Source organism: Ischnura elegans, chromosome 4, assembly GCF_921293095.1.
Source record: "Ischnura elegans chromosome 4, ioIscEleg1.1, whole genome shotgun sequence".
NCBI lineage: Eukaryota > Metazoa > Arthropoda > Insecta > Odonata > Coenagrionidae > Ischnura > Ischnura elegans.
Genome location: NC_060249.1, coordinates 79,767,416 through 79,785,837, shown reverse-complemented (window position 1 = coordinate 79,785,837; position 18,422 = coordinate 79,767,416). Strand labels below are relative to the sequence as shown.

Here is an 18,422-nt window from a genome sequence, read left to right as displayed (position 1 = left end):
GAAGAGGGGTGACATGAGGAATTAAAGGAATGAGGGGGTCTCGCCAAGGGCGTACCCAGGATCAAAACTTATTTATATTTTAGTTATACGTCATATACTTTTTGTGGGTTAAAAGAAAATCTGTAGAAAACTTTTGTTTCAATCCAGTCCTGAATTTACTTTAACATTTTCGTGATTTTTGCTTATAGAGGGGAGGGGGGGAGGGGACACTTAGACAAAATCTGGAAATTTGTGTTTTGATAGAAATGAAACAAATATGCACATTGCATTGCCTTTTTCTCTTGGGCTGCATAAACAATTTGAACGGGCGATTTTAAAGCTAAAGTTAGCATTTGTGCCCTTAACCATAGTGGAAGTACTTATTAATGCTTTCACCGATTTAGGATTTCTACGTATGACTTTCTTTTCTCGCTTCACGACATTTTATTCGAAACCAGCTATTTAACTAACCAATTTGTCAGGGATAACAAAGGCTACTACATGGTCTGCTATTTCCTCAACCAATAAGATAAGGCACTTATATACATTGATTTTTACATAGATGGAGACAATTTGTTGATTAATCACTCTAAAAAAAATGAGTACCTATGTTACAAGCAACAGTCAAAACTATAAGCAATGCAGAGAATTGCCAACAGTTAAGGTTAACACAAAATTCCAATCAATACAAAGTATAGTTTGAGTCATTCTCTAATTATTTCTTTACTGGTTCACTCACCCTGGGTTGTACACATAAATCAGATATTTATGGATGCTTTTAAAATATACTCAACTTAGGAACCAGCCAGTTGTCAACTTTCGAATTCCATGATGGCATCTAGATTCACTTGATACTGTCAAGGACTGAGGTATTGCAATAATGTATGTATCAAATTTAACTTGCATGTGTCAGTAAAATTCAGCATTTACCATGTATTAATTGCTTTATTTTTCATTTAACACATAAATGTGTCTGTACACACACTCATTTACACAGTCAATACCCTTCATCAAGCTTTCTCTCTTGCTATATTTCTTTCTCCATGACTTTTCTCAAATATTGTACAAAGAAGTTCACTCACACTTTTTTTATACTTTGGAAAAATATCCCAAAGGAGAGGAAAACATTTTTACTTTTTTTAAAAATCATTTTTGCAATCAATTTCAAATTGCTGCACTATGCCACAATAAAAAAAAACTATGGTCACAAAACACACAACGGAAAACTTCCCAGAGAATCAGGAAATATCCCATATTTCATTAAGATATTCCAAGATAGGAGTGTGGCATTTTGGATGGCACAAACAAGCAAAAAGACCGCCATTTTTCTTTGCCTTCTGCTGTATCTCTCAAGTTGAGAGAAAAAAAACCATACCTATGATAGGCAATGAAAAATACATCGCTGAGGAATTAGATCAATTGGGTGTATAGGAGATGAAGTCTTTTACAGGGTTATTCAGGAGGACCAATTAGTTCTCACATCATTGATACACTTCAGAGGCATTGATTTTTTTTACACAGATGGAGACAATTTGTTAATTAATTACTTTCTAAGAGGTAACTAAGAAGGAAAAAAGTTTTTTCAATTAACTGTTCTGCGAGAGGCCTGGGACTTCACAAAAAGTCAATAATGTTCAACGTATGTGGCCAGTGTCTCGCATCAGAAAGTATTAACCCTGATGACCCATATAGAATCCCATTCAAACTAGTTCCTTCCACAAAAAAGGATTTTTAAAAGTATACAAACTTATTCCTCTCTAAATATTTATACTCTGAAAAATGGACGTACAAAAATCATGGGGTAGATAGAGTGAGGTTGATGGATTAGCTGATTTCAAAGGTACTGGAAATGGGTGACATATAAATACCAAAGGGCTTTTTAGGGATCATCTTTTTAAGTATTACAAAGAACCCCTTTCAGGGGAATTTTCTATTTGCTTCACTCAAATGATATTCATGGGGAGACCTTAAAATGCATATTTCTTGACACAGATAATGTCAGCTATCACGCTAAAATTAAGAACAAAAATTACAAAATATATAAATCACATGGAAACTGAATGGCATTTTTTACAAATATTTTACATCTTTGTACACAACAACCATCTTAAATTAAGATACACACTCTTTTCCTAAAGTAAGAGCTAATAGTTGGTGCAAAAATTAAAAATTTTCACTTGCATTTTCGCTAAGTATTGTATCAATACTTACAGTCTCTGAACTCCCCTCCAAAAATAATCACAGTTGCCTTTTCTCAATGGGGTAATATGTTATTCCCAATAGGTCTCTCTTACCTTGCAGGAATTTTAGTCAAGCATTTTCTCATGTTCTTTTCCACTGACCCCCTGAATCTTATTGCTTTGACGAGACATAATGCATTGCCAGCAGTTGTCAAATAAAATGATATCATACTGCGATGTATATAATTGTTAAAAAATAGAACACACCCAATGGCAGCACTGGTAATGAAGAATGCAAAAATGTAATAAAACCCTCATTTTAAAAAACTAAAGAAACCCTCTTGTATTTGTGTGGCAGTAGCAAATTTAAGTCCAGGACTTCTAGAAATGCATGACCTAACTTTGACCACCAAGGAACATGTAATTGCTGAAACCATACACAGTGGTACAAAACTAGATTCTAGGCATTAATATTCTTGAAAAATATTGGTTTAGAATGTTCAATAAAACTTATGCACTGAAACAGAAACTATTTGACATAAAATTCCCAGGGAAAACGCATTTATTACAGTTGAGACTAAATCATTGAAAAAAATTATCGCAATAAGTCCAAAGCAATCAACATTTAAGCAATCCAAATAGTTTCTCTTCTGGACATAAAACAAATAGCATTCCTAAATATATGTATTCGGTTTGAAACACAGAGTAGACAGAAAACATCAACTACTCTCACGACCACTTATGATCAATAGAAAAGAGAATAAATAAATATATGTTTTTCATTTAAACATGGTGTTTTGGACAATAATTGTTCTTCACTCTTTACATTCCCCTTAATGTCAATGTCACAAAGTAATTCACTTTCAACATCCACATCCTGGATGTTTTACTGATGCATAGCCCAGATTTTACTCAGTTAGGACTGATCCCACACAGCCTAGATAACCACACTCATAAATGTCCACCCCTTCATTCATCATCTTCATGAGGAACCATATTACAAGAGATACCAAGAGGGGTTTGCTAAGCCAGTATCAAAACTTCTCTATATCCTCTCAACTCTGAAGCCGTTCAAGAACAATGCACTTTCCTGCCTTTAGTTCAAAAAAATACACTGACAATTAGCTATCCCTACCTTTGAAAAATTCATCCTTTCAGCAACACATACACAATGAAACTGCTCCCTCATTGGTTGAGTCATTTGTATGTTAAAAAAAATCCAAGAAATAGAGAAAGAGGTGAGTACATATGATGAAAACACACTGATATGTCGCAATACTTCTTATTATTATCTTCGCAAGGACAGAAGTTGAGGAAAGAGCTATTTGGCACTATGTGTTCCCCATCTAAAGTTTCTTTCATTCTTTCATCAATGCCCACATGCCAACCACATCATTGTGCCTCTTTCCTTTATGAGGAGGAAAAAGAAATAAATATGGCAAGTTTCGGAGAGTTTCAAGATGATTCTCATTATAGGATATGCATAACCTCCTTTTTAACTTCATAACTTTTCAGAACTTTACGCGATTATGAACATGTTCAGTTGATCAGCATAAGACGAGTCCTATTTCTTTTTGCTCAGGCAGTAGAAAATAATCATGTGAAACTAATAAGTTTCACTACCTCCTCAAGTATACATTTAACTCAGTGAGGTTATGAATATAAAACAATGAAAGAGTTACACATATGTGCAAATCAAATCGTCGCCAAAGATAAGGACAATGGCTTCAGTAAAGAAAATAATAGTATGAGAATGGAGGGCATGATAGCTGAAAGATTATTTCCAGAACAAGGAAGAAATTCTAGAATGCAAGCTTGTCAATGCTACTGGCGGTCATTCGGTCGCAGATTAATGCAAAAAGGAATGTGCCAATAATAGATAGCCTACTGAGAACTTGTAGGCTAGAGGCAAAACACCAGTAACCAGAATCAGCTATGTATTTCTGTAATTATCACTCATCAAGTGATGTTCTTGAATGTACGTGGATTGACTTGAACTGGACTCCAATGACATCTCTTGTGCTTGAAATAAATGCGAGTCAACGTATAATATGGAATGGAGAAACGTTTGAGTAATAATTGGGTAATGAGAAAATGCAAACAGAGACCACTTCTTACTCTCCTGGAATGCCTAATAAACTGCAGATGAAATAAAAAGAATCATTCTCAAATGCACTAGGCCACATAGTTGTCCTCACCATTCTCTGCTAAAAACCCCCACACACATCAGTGATTGGCATTATCTCTTGAGAGTTCAACCCAAACATACTAAGGTTTTTCACTTTGTTGAGAGGGACACATTTTCAAACATTCACATCACTGCTGAATTCACTAAAAATTTGTCACGGACGAATTTCATTTAAATCACCCTTGTTACTTTTGTCTTTTCGAGGCAATCCTCACTTGGGGCAGCACTCAAAAGGAGCAATATGTTCTGGCAAAGCGCCCCAACAATGCCATGTTAACTTCCACACTGAGAACCAAGATGAATAGATATGTTCAAAATTCACTTTTAGTCCTGGGTTCACTTTGCTGCTTCTGTTATTCTCACATTTACTGTACACTAAGTTCATTTCAGACAAGGAAGCCTTCAGATAAATTGGCAGATATTTGTGCTCTCATGGCTTGAACACTATTCATTATCTTTTTCTGGTGGCCGACTAGGGTGACGCCAAGGGCTGTGAGTTCTTTCACCGTTAGCTGAACTACTGCATCCATTGTTGTGATACCTCCTCGCTCAAAACCCTCAGCATATCTTCCCATCTTGAGGGATCCAAGCCAATCACTCACTGACGCAAACTGTGTCATGTCTGGAGCATCTGGTGCCAACGGATTTGCAGCTCTGAAGAAAATAATTTTTTCATTAATTGCATAGGAAATGTAAGAGTTACCTAAAACAATGCGTAACTTACTTAGACGCTACATAATATAAGGAATTTATATGAAAATAAAACCTTTTATCTCAGTGGCTTCAGTTCAATGCAAAAGATTACCAGAGATAGCAAAGCACATACAGCACAAGTCTATTGTAATTGCTGAAACCATACACAGTGGTACCAAACTAGATTCTAGACATTAAAATTCTTGAAAAATATTGGTTTATAACATTACAATTTCAAATGGAGACTGCTATTTGCCCATATGACTATGTACCTGGGGTACTCGATGTTAACTCCTCAGTCACCAATTGGTCATAAATGCTACTAACATGTAAGCACAAATGTAACGTGGGAATGATTTGAAAAGTACTTCTAAATACTCCAAATACAACTTTAAAATGGGATGTGATTCTGGCCAAGGCTAGGCGCGGAAAGATAACAAAAGTTGAAGTAATTTATGTAAAAATGGACTCCATGTATCACTGAACATAAAACTGTCTTTCATAATCTCAGCATAAGTTTTATAATGCATTTGGAATTTTACTTCATTTGAATTTTAAAATTCTGATCCTTAAACAAATAGTTGTCAAGAGTAATGCCATAACTCATTGACTATGGCCCTCAGGCTCAATAAACTCATGGCTATGCCAATATTTTAAGTAATTAATTTACTTGAAAAATGTAGATAATTTACTAATCTAAAAAACCAATGATTTCCTCCAATTTCTAATGCACAGTTTCTAAATTTTACTAACATATAACCCATGGGTATTCCCACATGATTCAGAAAAGTAATACCATCACTAACATCATGATTTTTCCCAGTCTTTTCCAACATAAGCATCATAAAAAAGGGGAAACTGGTGAATATTTCAATCAGAACAGAAAGTGAGAAAATCATACGGCAAGATTTATAACATAAGTACCAATATTTCCTCAAAATAATATGCTTAAAGAACCTAATTGCATAATATATTTGCTAACAGTGCGATATTGCCAATTTGAGGCCAATCATGACCTTTTGTGAGCATATTAAATGGGAGATTGATGAAAATCTCTCACTGGGTGTTACTTCTGTTTAAGGACGCAAACTGCTTACTCTGGGATGGGGGTGGTGCAATGTTTACCTAGGCAAAGTCTGCTGGTTTCAGCTGTGTTGTGGAACAAATGGCGGCTGCTATTTGTCCATATGACTATGCGCCCAGGGCACTCATTAATGACCCACCAGTCATCAACAGTTATAAATGTTACTACCATCTCAACACAGTGTGAATGATCTGTCTGATTTGAAAATTGTCAGTCATTTTAACCTTTTAAGGACAGCTTTAAATCTCAGATGTATCACTGCATGGCTGGGCATTTAAATAGGGTAGTTTCCTATTATTTTTTTATCGACAAAATCAAAAGATTATTACTCCTGGAGTACATATTTCATGGTTTTATATTTTTTAATGAGGATATCTATATTTTTCGATTAAATGAAGAGTGAAAATTTTCAAGCGCGTGAAAACGCGACGGCTAAGTATGAATGCTGGGAAAACGCTGTGTGACGTCATTCTGGTTTCTGCTGCCGCAGTGTGAGGTGACCTTGGGGCGAGGCTTTGAGTGCTGATATGATGCAGGTTGCGAACAGGTAGCAGAGTACCCAGCTAGCACGTAGCGCTTGGTTTAAATAAGGATTATTAATACCCTATCAAACAAAGGAAACTTTCTGACCTTCGGCAGTTTTAACAGGTGATTATTAAAACATGTTTCTCTGAGCTCTGTACCTCATACATGCATCGGTAATCTCATGTAAAACTCCTATCTACTCATATAGAAACTAGGTCCCTGTGACGTCACGTGGAGTGGCATCGCATGGGCACCAATCTGGCCTTTTTGAAATGCGGTTAAAATTGACCATTGCCATTCGTCTAAACCGGTATTTCTAAAACAAAATAATTTGTATATTATGAATACACTAATGGTGGGTAACGAATCGCAATCAATGCCTTTTGTTTTCTTTGATGAAGGAAACTACCCTATTGCGTAGGTTTAAAATATAAGCAGCTCTTCAGGTAACTCTGAAGTGACGAAACTCATTATAAGCCGATTTTAAACAAAGTGTGTCTCGGGGACCTCAAGGCCAAAAATGAAAACATTAGGTGCTCCCTTTTGGGACCACAAGGACGATTAAAGTTAAAGTGATTAACCTGCAACCACAACAAGCTGTTTCACCACAGAATGCAGAGAAATATAATTGCGAGTGAAATATAAAGCTTTTTGGCAGATTTCCTCTATTTTGCAGGAGGATTTATTTTTTCTTTTACTTGTGCTTTCATTCAATCAATCTCATTCAATTTTCTCCCACTTCACGGTTATTATTTTTTTAATAGCATCTCTCGTATGGGTTTGTCTATGTTTTTCTCATGGCTCTGTATTTTTAATATGTCCACCCATAGGCGCCGACTCCATGGGGCCTGAGGGGGCTCGAGCCCCCTCAATAATTCGTTTGGGGGGGCGGAGCCCCCCCAATAATTCAAGAAATTAATTAAGTTATGTTATGCTTTGTAAAATCACAAAAATATGTTGGTATTTTTTATTTTCCTTGTTTGACGATAGTTACCTTTTAAAATAAATTCAGTGATGATATAAAACAAATAATTATTACGGTATTAAACAGGTTAACTGAAAAAAGTGGTGTGAATCGTGATAGTGTTTCGGGGCTGTGACACACTTTGAACTTTTCCCGGTGCGTGAACCTTCGAGTACAAACTGGCGGGCCAAGAGGGATGTAAGCTGCCTCCCGGTTGATTTAAATGGAAGAATGACTAATTTTATAAGAATGGAAGAATGACATAAAAAATGTGTCAGGCTTGTAGAGTTTCCCGAAGTGTCGAGTTATAGAGAGTCGAGTTTTCGGGGTTCTAATATTGATCATATGACCCCTCGAAAAGGCTTTTAAAAAACTTTAAAACTCACTATTTTTCATCTAAAATTTAGAAAATTTCCCGAGGCAAGACCCGCGGTATGGGCCCCCCCAATATTTTTTATAAGTCGGCGCCTCTGTGTCCACCTAGTTTTCCCCTTGCCTTGAAACGCTGAGAGAAACATCATCAGGCTTACTATAATAGCACGGCACGGTTTTGCACGGCATGACAGAATGAAACTCATAAAGAGGGGAAATTTAAGAACTTGTCTTTGGTGTTTGATCAGGTAAGAGTATTCCTCTCAATATTTTGAGTCCCATAACACAACCTCTTCCTACCCTCTATATTCACATCCTCAGAAACTCTGAGGACAAGAACGATGACAAGACAGTGCTCTGAGAAATATGTAGATACTCTATACCAGACAGTGACGGAGGAAGTGTTCACACAATTTACATGTGCTGAGGAAGCATCAGACCTTTCATATGGGGAAAAGCAAGTTTTACAACACCAAAGCAAAAAAAAACACCTCCAGAAGGAACCTCCACTGGAACCAGAGTTCAAAAAGTATTCTGCTGGTTAAGTAAAAAAAGCTTAAGACTGGATTCCAAGCAAGTTTAACCCTACCCTACTCTAAACAAGAGTTACACAAATGGTTTCAGCTAATACCAGCTGAAGAATTACACGATAAAAAGAGTAACAAGAAATCTTATAAGCAATTTTTGGGCAATCATTTTAAATATCAGAACCTATTGTTTGAGGAAAAACTATCGACAAAAGTGTTCAAACACCTCTTACGCATGATAAGGATACACATGGCACGATCAAAAATATTTTACAACCAAACTGTCAGCTCTTATAACATGAACAGAGATAAAGATTTCCCACAAATACTTATCACTAAGAATAGTAATTAAGCTGGAAAATTGCTTCAAAGCACACATAATATTCACAGGTAAAAATAAACACCTTTCACCACCTAAACAACCAATAAAAATTAGGAAATGAGGTGGTGATGAAGGTATTTCAGCTAGTCAAACTAAACTATTTATTCCCAGTGGTTAGAGTGGATAAGAAGACAGTTATCAGGTCCTTAAAAAATACAGCACTTCACCTAGGTTAATTGCCCATTTGTTAGTCACAACATAGATGGAAAATTCTTAGTAACAGGTTTAAGGGATCAATCACATTTAAGTATTTACACATTCATCACTAAGCTCAGCTCAGGTGTAAATAAATAGATATTTGGAAGGTTGCAGGGGTACAAGCAACAGCAGGGTCAACATAAGCATATAGGAAAGGAGAAACGGGGGAAAGATTCAATTTTGTTTTTAACATCAAGTACAATTCTCACAGAAGTATCAAAAAACAAATCTCCCATGCATATGCATTGGAGAGGTACAACAACTGAGGTAAGGGAGCACTCCAATAGGAAAGAAACAGCTACTTTGTTGACACATTTGGTAATGCTTTCCGGTACTTTGCTTTTAGGAGCAAAGTGAGACTGCAATATGTATTTACAATATTTTCAGCTAAATGATGAAGGTGAGGAGAATGGTGTCTGGAATGGCTTTTAAATTACACATTCTTCAATGCATGGCTATCCACTTATTTGAAGCTAACTAAAATGTGAGGAATGAACTACATGGAGTTGTTGTGAGTGAAACATCAATTTAATCATAAAGATCATACCATGCAAGCAAGATTAATAAGGAAGCAAAAATATGTTATAAACTACAATTTCAAAATAATACATCTTAACTTTCACTTGACTTCTTTTGAATGGGAAAAGTTTCATCTTTCCAATACGAAAATTTTAATCTACTCTAAAATAAGTTGTGCTGAGATGGCAAATAAACTTTATTGCTTCATAATAAACTTAAAAGCAGTGAATGGATACAATATAACTATGAGATTGTTCCAAATATAAATAATTAATTAACTGACACATTCAATTTGATATCAGTGAGTTATTTCTGTGATACTACCCATTGAAAGAAAAAAACAAATCTGCAAAGTATCAACATGGCAATTATCCTCATAAATGCATAAATTGCTGCACATGCATCAAAATTGCCTAAGTGTCATGCAGCCGTCCTAATGGATAGAAGTTTATATCACTTAAACGTCATATTTCCCTGTCATATGGCATGATCGTATTTTACCGATTTTCTAAAGAATTGATTTGTCAACATTTAGCAGAATTAAAGTCTTAAGGATTTAATTAAATATGAACCTCGAAAACATCTAATGGCTTGCACATTATGGGCTCAAAAAAGATATTAGAACAGAAGCTACATCAACTATGAAAAGCAATTATGATGCCCGAACTATCTGGAAATAATCTAATTTTCCCTAGTGCTATTTGAAAATAGCTCCGTCAGTTTCTGTACATCACAGAATAAAATAAATAAGAGTAATTTGAATAAAGAACATTAAAATGACACATTCAATGTACAATTGCAGAAATTAATTATTGTCATTAGTGATTACATGGTTTGATTTTTAGAAATTTACTTGTAATTACCATTTTGGCAACATGTAATTTGGCAAAAAGCTATATCTAAGATATTTGATTTTTCCATTCACTTATGACTGTCATCTGATTGTTTCCCATCGTAACATGACTGCACATCAAATCAAATGGTTATCCTTAATTTTAAAGCCGTGGAATAATCTTTAATGGCTCGAAACCATTAATTTTAAACAGATTTATGGATTGGATCAAATTATTCGGAAGCTAAATACAAGCTATGACATCTAAATTTGTCACAGTTTAGACACTAGAAAATTTGACATGTACAAAAAACTTTTCCAATTTTCCTAGACAATTGTTTCTTAAATCGCACATATACAAAATGAGGATGTAATGATTGCCTTTCAAAGGAGTAAACTGATATTTTAAAGGTAACTGACACATGAGATTCAAGTCGCCTTAGAAAATAGTAGACCTCAATATATCATAAAATTTAAAAGAGATCTTCACTTGAACATTTGATGAAATTATGTAACTGCAATATATATCTGATATATCTGTGAGAACCATTAGAATTAAGTTCCTTAAAGGTTTTCTTGGAGAATAGAAAGACACTTAAACTCAACTTATGTTTGGAAAATTATCAAAACTCATCTGATTTAGCATCTACAAGACAATCAACTGAGCATACAAATTTAATAGAAACAGAACCTTAAACACAGCCCAGTAAATGACAAAAAAAATTAGAGCTTAGTCAAAATAAATGAACAGCATGAAAAGCAAAGTTCTTCTGATAACAGTGATAAGATTTTTTGCTTCAAAGTAAATGAACAAGATTTAAAAGTGGGAATCTCTTACAAAATAATGCTAAAGGAAATTAACTAATGGGATGTCTAGCAATGTCATGCCTTGCTAACAAGAATGAACCACAAGTTAATGATCATAAAAAGCCATGCAATTGAATCAATCATTAAATACAAAGCACCTACATCAAAAATATTTAATTAAGAAGCAGCCTGATAAATGATATAAAGTTACAAGCTTAAAGAGCACAGAAAGAATAAATGCATTATAGAGCATTGAATAAAATTTTACCTACATTACTTAGGAAACTCTGAGTTATCACTAGAGAAATTAATATGATCATGATATATGACTTAATGAAATGATGTGTTGTCTTCTCTTTAATTATAGACTCAAAAGGTAGACTGGAGAAGCCATATTAATAGAATGATATGCCCAATATTGTATGATCATCTTACCATTTCAAATCATTTTACCAACTTTGTGGTACTTTTCAAAATTAAAATAAATAAATATTTAAATTTCAATGGAATCATTGCTATGTAATAGATTATTACACGGATAGTATTTCAGTTAAAGACATAAATAAAAATGAGAACATTAAATATGACCCCAATAACAAATTAACCTGCCTCATCACTTTGTAGAAGAAATCATGCAAGAAGGAAAAATTATTGCGACAAAAGAGAAAGTATTAGTATGTAAATTGAAAACGATAATATTATAGTTCACATGAGTGATGTGATGCACACAAAATCATAAAAATAAAGCCAATAAAACAAAAATATAAGCAGCACTTGATACTCTACCTTACAGCATCCCTCGCTTTACTGTTCAGTTTCGCATGAAAATCCCAGCAACACTTGCACAACAGAATAGACACACAACGCAAGCTAGAGCCACCCATAACCTTCTCCTCAACTACCACCATCCAAGTGTTCATTGCAAATTCCTCTTGTATAGTCCTTATCTTCCCTGACTGATATGTAATGAATATTTTTTTTTTAAGTTAAAAGGTTTTTTCATAATGACTTTTTCATTTCTTCCTTCTCCATTATTTATCATTTTTGCCTCTCACCCTACACTCATCCAAGTTGGTTAAACGCGACCCACTGCGGTTGAACCACAACTGTAGGGGTGTAATATGGATTTTGAGGAGGTGGTCGCCTGTGGGCAGAAACAGAAAAGCAGGACGGGGTAGGGCGTGAAGAAGGGATTGAAGGCATTCAAGGATGATGATTGTTGAAGGAAAACATGGTCAAAAGGAGAGAATGGGAGATAATGGGAGAAATAGTGGGAAGAGATAGAAAAAGAGAAGGAGAAAGAGAAAAGGGAGGAGAGAAAATGATCAGATTTATTAGGGCCTGAGTTAAATGAGCATATGTACATGATAATGGTTCCATTAATTCAGACCCAAGCAAGAAAGTATGCACTTGTTGGGGATGCAAAAAAATTTATGTTTTCCAAAACAAAATTATGAGAAATAATCAAGCATACCCTAAAATTTATTTTGACTTCACTGCTAAATACTCTTTGTCTTGAGAAAAGGTGTCCAAAATTTTACTTTAAGGACAACACATTGTTACCGTATTTTCTGTATCATTGGAAAAATACTCTTTTTCACACGTAAATTAGGTTAAAAAAATTTTTCACCCAAATTGAGCAACAAACATAATGCTGTAAAATTTTGGTTTTGGTGCAAGGGTCAACAGAATTGCAAAGCATTGCAATTTGAATTAATGTGATATTTATAATTGATATATCAGTAACATAAAATTAGAAAGAATAAAGCTAGAGCAAACTAAAAATATTTTCTTTTAAATAAAATGCATTGAACCTGAGGCACAGCAATAGCTAAAATAAAATTAATGTCCCAAACCAATGCTGTACACCCATATTTGTGCAAAATTTGCACAGAAGAACTGCAAAAAATATAAATTTCGTCCAAGGAGTATGTTCCATTTTACCATGAGCCACTTAAGCCAGAAAATACGGTATGGAGCTATTTCTTAAGAATGAAACATAACATCATGCATTACTAATTTTTGGTTGCAAACATAAAATTAATTAGTTCAGTTGCAAAGCACCTGGCCCCATTTGAAAACATGATTATTGAGTAAAAAACTGGGTTATTACTGGAAAAGCAGCAACTGACTCTGTGCCAATGGAAAGATGTAGGCTATTCATTCCAAATAATTAAATGCCACAAAATGCTGTCATTTTAAGAAGCAAAAAGCCACCACCAAGAAAATAATAATAAGTTGCCTTGTGGAATTAGCTTTGTTCTTTTTAATATGTAGCCATTCAACAATATAATCCTTAACACTGCACTGACATACTTACCGAGCCATTTATGAAAAAGTTGATGAAAAATCATTCGTTAATGTCATGAATAAAGTAAGTGAACAGCTAGCTTTATGAATTATCAAACGTTATAATAATGAATAATAGCAGTATTGATTGATATTTCTCACAACTCTCCACCAGAGATCCGCTTTGCATATGATTTTCAATCAGTTTCCAATTTTTACTCTATAGAAACAACACTACATGATTTTGGATAAGAAGCTAATTGATGTGTTTATGGAATGTAAACAAAAAAATAACTAGTAATGCTGTCCTTAAATACATTACTTTAGGATTCTATAGAGATACTGATGGAGCATCATCTACATTAGCTACCCATAACTGAGGAAAATCTTATTCAGTACAAGGTGTAACAAAGTCACGAAATGTGCTATCAATGAAAGAGAATTCTCATTATTACTTGCCTTGCCGAAACCCAGAAACCATACCTTACCATGTACAGAGGTTAAATATCTCACAAAAATATACAATATACCAATTATAGACAGCAATATCAAATGTGCCTCAGACATACACATATTGCAGAGGCCAATTCTCAAAATACCTCAAAGTTTTAATACAAAAAGAGAATTTCTTACCTATTTTGTGCAATTTTACGAAGTGTGTCCGGACACCTAATAAGTTTGTCCAATGTTTTAACAATAGATGCAAACGTTGGTCGGTGTGTTCTTTCTTTCTGCCAGCAATCCAACATAAGTTGATAGATAGCCTCTGGACAGTCCATTGGAGCAGGAAGCCTGGATAGAAAATAGTTCATTGGTATCCAGTACAGCTTAGGAAATAATTGAGACTTTGGTACATTAATGCATGCATGACTGGGCAGTCAATTCTATCAAAGAAATTGAAAGCATTTGAACTATTGTTTTTAATGATGTGCAGCAAACTAATGACTTGATTTATAATATCTTCATTCATAAAAAATAACTTTCAAAAAACCGATCAATATTAATATAAATCCAAATAAATTAAGAAAATATTTTTCTCAAAGATTAGTAATAAATCACTATAGTAATTTAATTGCCCTCATTAATTGACCTAGAAATTAAATTTAGGCGGTGGATATCCTAAATCACTTTCAATTCTCAGAAAACACATTTAACACATGAAAAGCCCGCAGCAGAAAAAATATCTCCTAAAACCACACCATGAAAAAATTTAAGGCTACAAGAAATATGATAACACGCAACTGACATATGTACTATTAAAATACATAATCTACTACACATAGCTACTTGTAAAATTAGTTAGGCATGTAAAAACTAAAAATATTCATACCTGTAGCCCTTTTCAATTGACTTAATCACATCTTGATTAGACCAATTCCAGTATGGTCTCTCCCCATATGACATAACCTCCCAACAAACTATTCCCATACTCCACACATCTGATGCTGAGGTGAACTTTCGAAAAGCTATTGCTTCTGGAGCTGTCCACCGGACAGGAATCTTGCCTCCCTGAAAAGTAGGAGAAATATGCTATTCGTTTATGGATCGGGAACAAATGTTAAGTGTAATAATGATGGAGTTGATAATTAAAGAAATGTGCACAACTAAAATAATTACACAACAATGAAAACATTTTTCAGTGGATTTCCACAAGCATTAAAACTCCACACCATAAAAAGGATGAAATACATGTCTATGATAGAACTCCACCAATTCTGAATTATGAGAAGGCATTCATTAGAAATGGAATGAAATCATGTTGAACACAAACTTATACTTACCCTAGTGGTATATGCTCCTTCTGTTGTGCTTTCTATTTCTCTTGACAGACCAAAGTCAGCAATTTTGCAAACAAGACGAGCGTTGACCAGAACATTGCGTGCAGCTAGGTCTCGATGCACATAGTTCATTTCAGAAAGGTACTGCATTCCCGAACCAATACCCCGGAGCATACCCACCAACTGTAGGACTTGGAACTTTCCATCGTTTGCCTAAAAATAAAAACACCATTGGAATTTTACATACATTCAGCTAAGTCTGATATTAAGATGTATAGGTGACATACTGGCTGAAAACATGTACTTTGTTTATTGAAGCTAAAGAATTTTTGAAAATAAAAACTAAATGCACAACATTAAAGTCACTTTCATAGCAAGACAGATGAAATTTATGAAGCAGCTGTCACTGTTAAGTCCACACTGTATCTACAACTCAAAGTTGTTCGAGTGAAGTTAGATTGGTACACTATTCTGACCTATTTTTAAGATTCATATGCACCATAGTCTTTGACAGAAATGGTTATGTAACATATTTACTCACCCTGAGGAAGGTATCTAAGGAACCATTTTCCATATATTCAGTGATAATCATAACTGGATTTGACTTTGTGACCACACCCTGGAGGAATATCACATTAGGGTGCTCAAACTGGCCCATGATGCTGGCTTCTGTTAAGAAATCTATTCTTGCCTTCTCTGAACTCCCTGGTTTCAAAGTTTTTATGGCAGCATCTGTTGTAGTGATATTGCTGTCATCATCTCCTAGTGTAAAGAAAAAAGAACACGAAAATAGTCATTAGCATCACACCAATAAGAAGGCTTTCGGGCTTATGCGGTAGATAGTGAAAAGTTTCACTGAGCAAGGTGAAAATTTTAACTTGGTATCATTCAACCAAATATTTTTTAAGTATAGTTATTTGGAAACTTTTTTTCTGATTGTAAATAATGAGGTGAGATGTTATTCACGGCACAAGTAGATATATTTAACCCGAAGAAAATGAATTAAGAAGTTCATTTTCCCAGATTTTTGACCATGCATGTATTTTATGGAATTTATTCTATTCAGAATTAAGTTCTGCCCCCATCCTTACATGAAAAATATTGGGTGTCAAGAAACAAGACAATTCGTAGATATAGATAATATTTATAAACTATGTACTATAAAGAATTATGCAGACATTAAGTATCAAACAATAAGTATATTAGTCTCTGACTGAAAACTTATGGAAATAAATAGAGACGAGAAAATTAGATGATGAGAAGAAACATTACACTTTCTCATCCCAGTACCCTATTTTCTTCGTTTTCACATGTGTGCTGACATTCACAACAACATATCTTTTCAGGGTTTCACAGGTTAGTTATAAGGCATAAAATGTTTGAAAAATCTAATACTTTAAAAATGAATACATGAATTTCAAACTTTCGAAGTCCATCCACAAAGGCACTAATTTTTGTACATCTTCAAAGTTACCAAAGTTATCACTTCAACTTTTCCCATGATATTTTGCAAGGTTATTGCCAATAAAGATTTTAGGGGGTTAAAAGAGGAGTAGAACATTTCAGGGAGGTTCATTTGGAGGGGGAACACCTATAACCACATCTCTGGAACATTTCAGGAGGGTTTCAACCCCGAGGCTCTCGCACAAAGGATTTGATATCTTACAACTCATAAAATTCATTTATAGAAATACATTGAGGCAACAGCTCTATCAGGCCCATAAGTATACAAAAAATAAATTCATTCTACACTCCTGTCAAGTGGACTTGAGCTGTTTTGAAATCAATTCTTCATTTAGCCATTGTAGATTTGATCAACCAATAATTGATGGTCTCATAAAATGTACCATTGTTTAGACTAGTGATAACTCTGAATATCATTGAAGATAAAATTGTAATAATTTATGCTGATTAAATTAAACTACCATATTTCTTGAATGATGGCTTTCAATGTTCTTACCTCCATGTGGTGGATGCCACCTAAGTTTTCCTCGACACACATCTCCAAACTCTCCTCCTCCAATGATCGCCTCAATGGTAATGCAGGATGCGTCGATTTCTCTAGCAAATTCCCTCACTGCTTGGTTCGGATCTTCATACGTGTGGGGATCGACATAGGTTCTGGACGAGGTTGATGTGGGAGCGGCTGGTACTGAACCTCCACCAGGTTGACCGCCGGCACCAACCACTCCTCCGACAACAACGCCCGGTCCAGCGCCACCAACGCCTCCCAGGGCACTTACACCAGGCCCACTGGCTGCTGCTCCACCTCCGGACACTTGTGTGAAGAGTGGGGTAGTCACTGAATGGTCGGGATGGGAGAGACAAGGTTAAGAGGTGGAAGGGACGCTCCTACTAAATTTTGTGGGGGAAGTCCAGATTGAAAAGTATATTGGGTTCGATAACATTTTTATTTTTGAATGGAGCTATTGCCTAAAACATATAGATCAGCACAAAGGTAGCTGCCTTGAGAATAAATTAATAGCCAAATACTTGGATCAATAGGTATAGATTTATGTAGGATCCTCAATAAAAAGTGTACAGGAAATACTCAATTCAGAAAATAGATCCAATAATTGATGGTCTCATAAAATGTACCATTCTATAGACTAGTATTAACTCTGAATATCATTGAAGATAAAATTGTAATAATTTAAGCTGATTAAACCTCCAGATTCTGTTGAATATGGAAACAAAAAAATCATAATACGAGGGTCCTTCAAGAATAAAGTAGTAAGATTCTATACGTTAAAATTTATAGTACATGATATATCAGATTTTATAAGACTTTAAAATGAGTGACATCTATAGCTAGTTTTGGATCGGGTACACTTAAGCTACACTGAAATAATTTTTACCGTTTTAATCCACAACACTCAGAAGTATCAGTAAAGAAAAATTATATAAAGCAAAAGGCTGATTTATCATTTCTTACAAATAATCAATAAAACTGCTAAAAATAGAAGCATGAAGTCACAGATGGATGTGAATGGAAGGATATCTTGGTTCAAAAGGTATGAATAACGCACATATGAAAAAAATAAAATGCTCTACATTAAGGAGTAGTCCTACAGTTGAAATTTAAGATGAGTTGATACTTAAGGA

At 34.7% G+C, this 18,422-nt stretch overlaps 1 protein-coding gene across 7 annotated transcripts in view; it reads right to left on the bottom strand.

The window, feature by feature from the left end:
* Positions 1 to 904: 904 nt before the first annotated feature.
* Positions 905 to 18,422, bottom strand: part of LOC124157693 (ephrin type-B receptor 1-B) — a 714,333-nt gene continuing 696,815 nt past the window's right edge. For 4 of the 7 annotated variants that reach the window (XM_046532636.1, XM_046532632.1, XM_046532637.1 and 1 more), the window contains 6 exons: positions 17,278 to 17,619; positions 15,859 to 16,079; positions 15,321 to 15,530; positions 14,870 to 15,048; positions 14,173 to 14,331; positions 905 to 5,001 (listed from right to left, as the gene is read on the bottom strand). In XM_046532636.1, the coding sequence (XP_046388592.1) occupies positions 4,734 to 5,001; positions 14,173 to 14,331; positions 14,870 to 15,048; positions 15,321 to 15,530; positions 15,859 to 16,079; positions 17,278 to 17,619 (1,379 nt within the window). In that variant the 3' untranslated portion in view covers positions 905 to 4,733. Of the gene's footprint in view, positions 5,002 to 12,306; positions 12,395 to 14,172; positions 14,332 to 14,869; positions 15,049 to 15,320; positions 15,531 to 15,858; positions 16,080 to 17,277; positions 17,620 to 18,422 lie in introns of those variants that run through there. The other 3 variants (XM_046532635.1, XM_046532638.1, XM_046532639.1) reach the window with 2 other exon arrangements.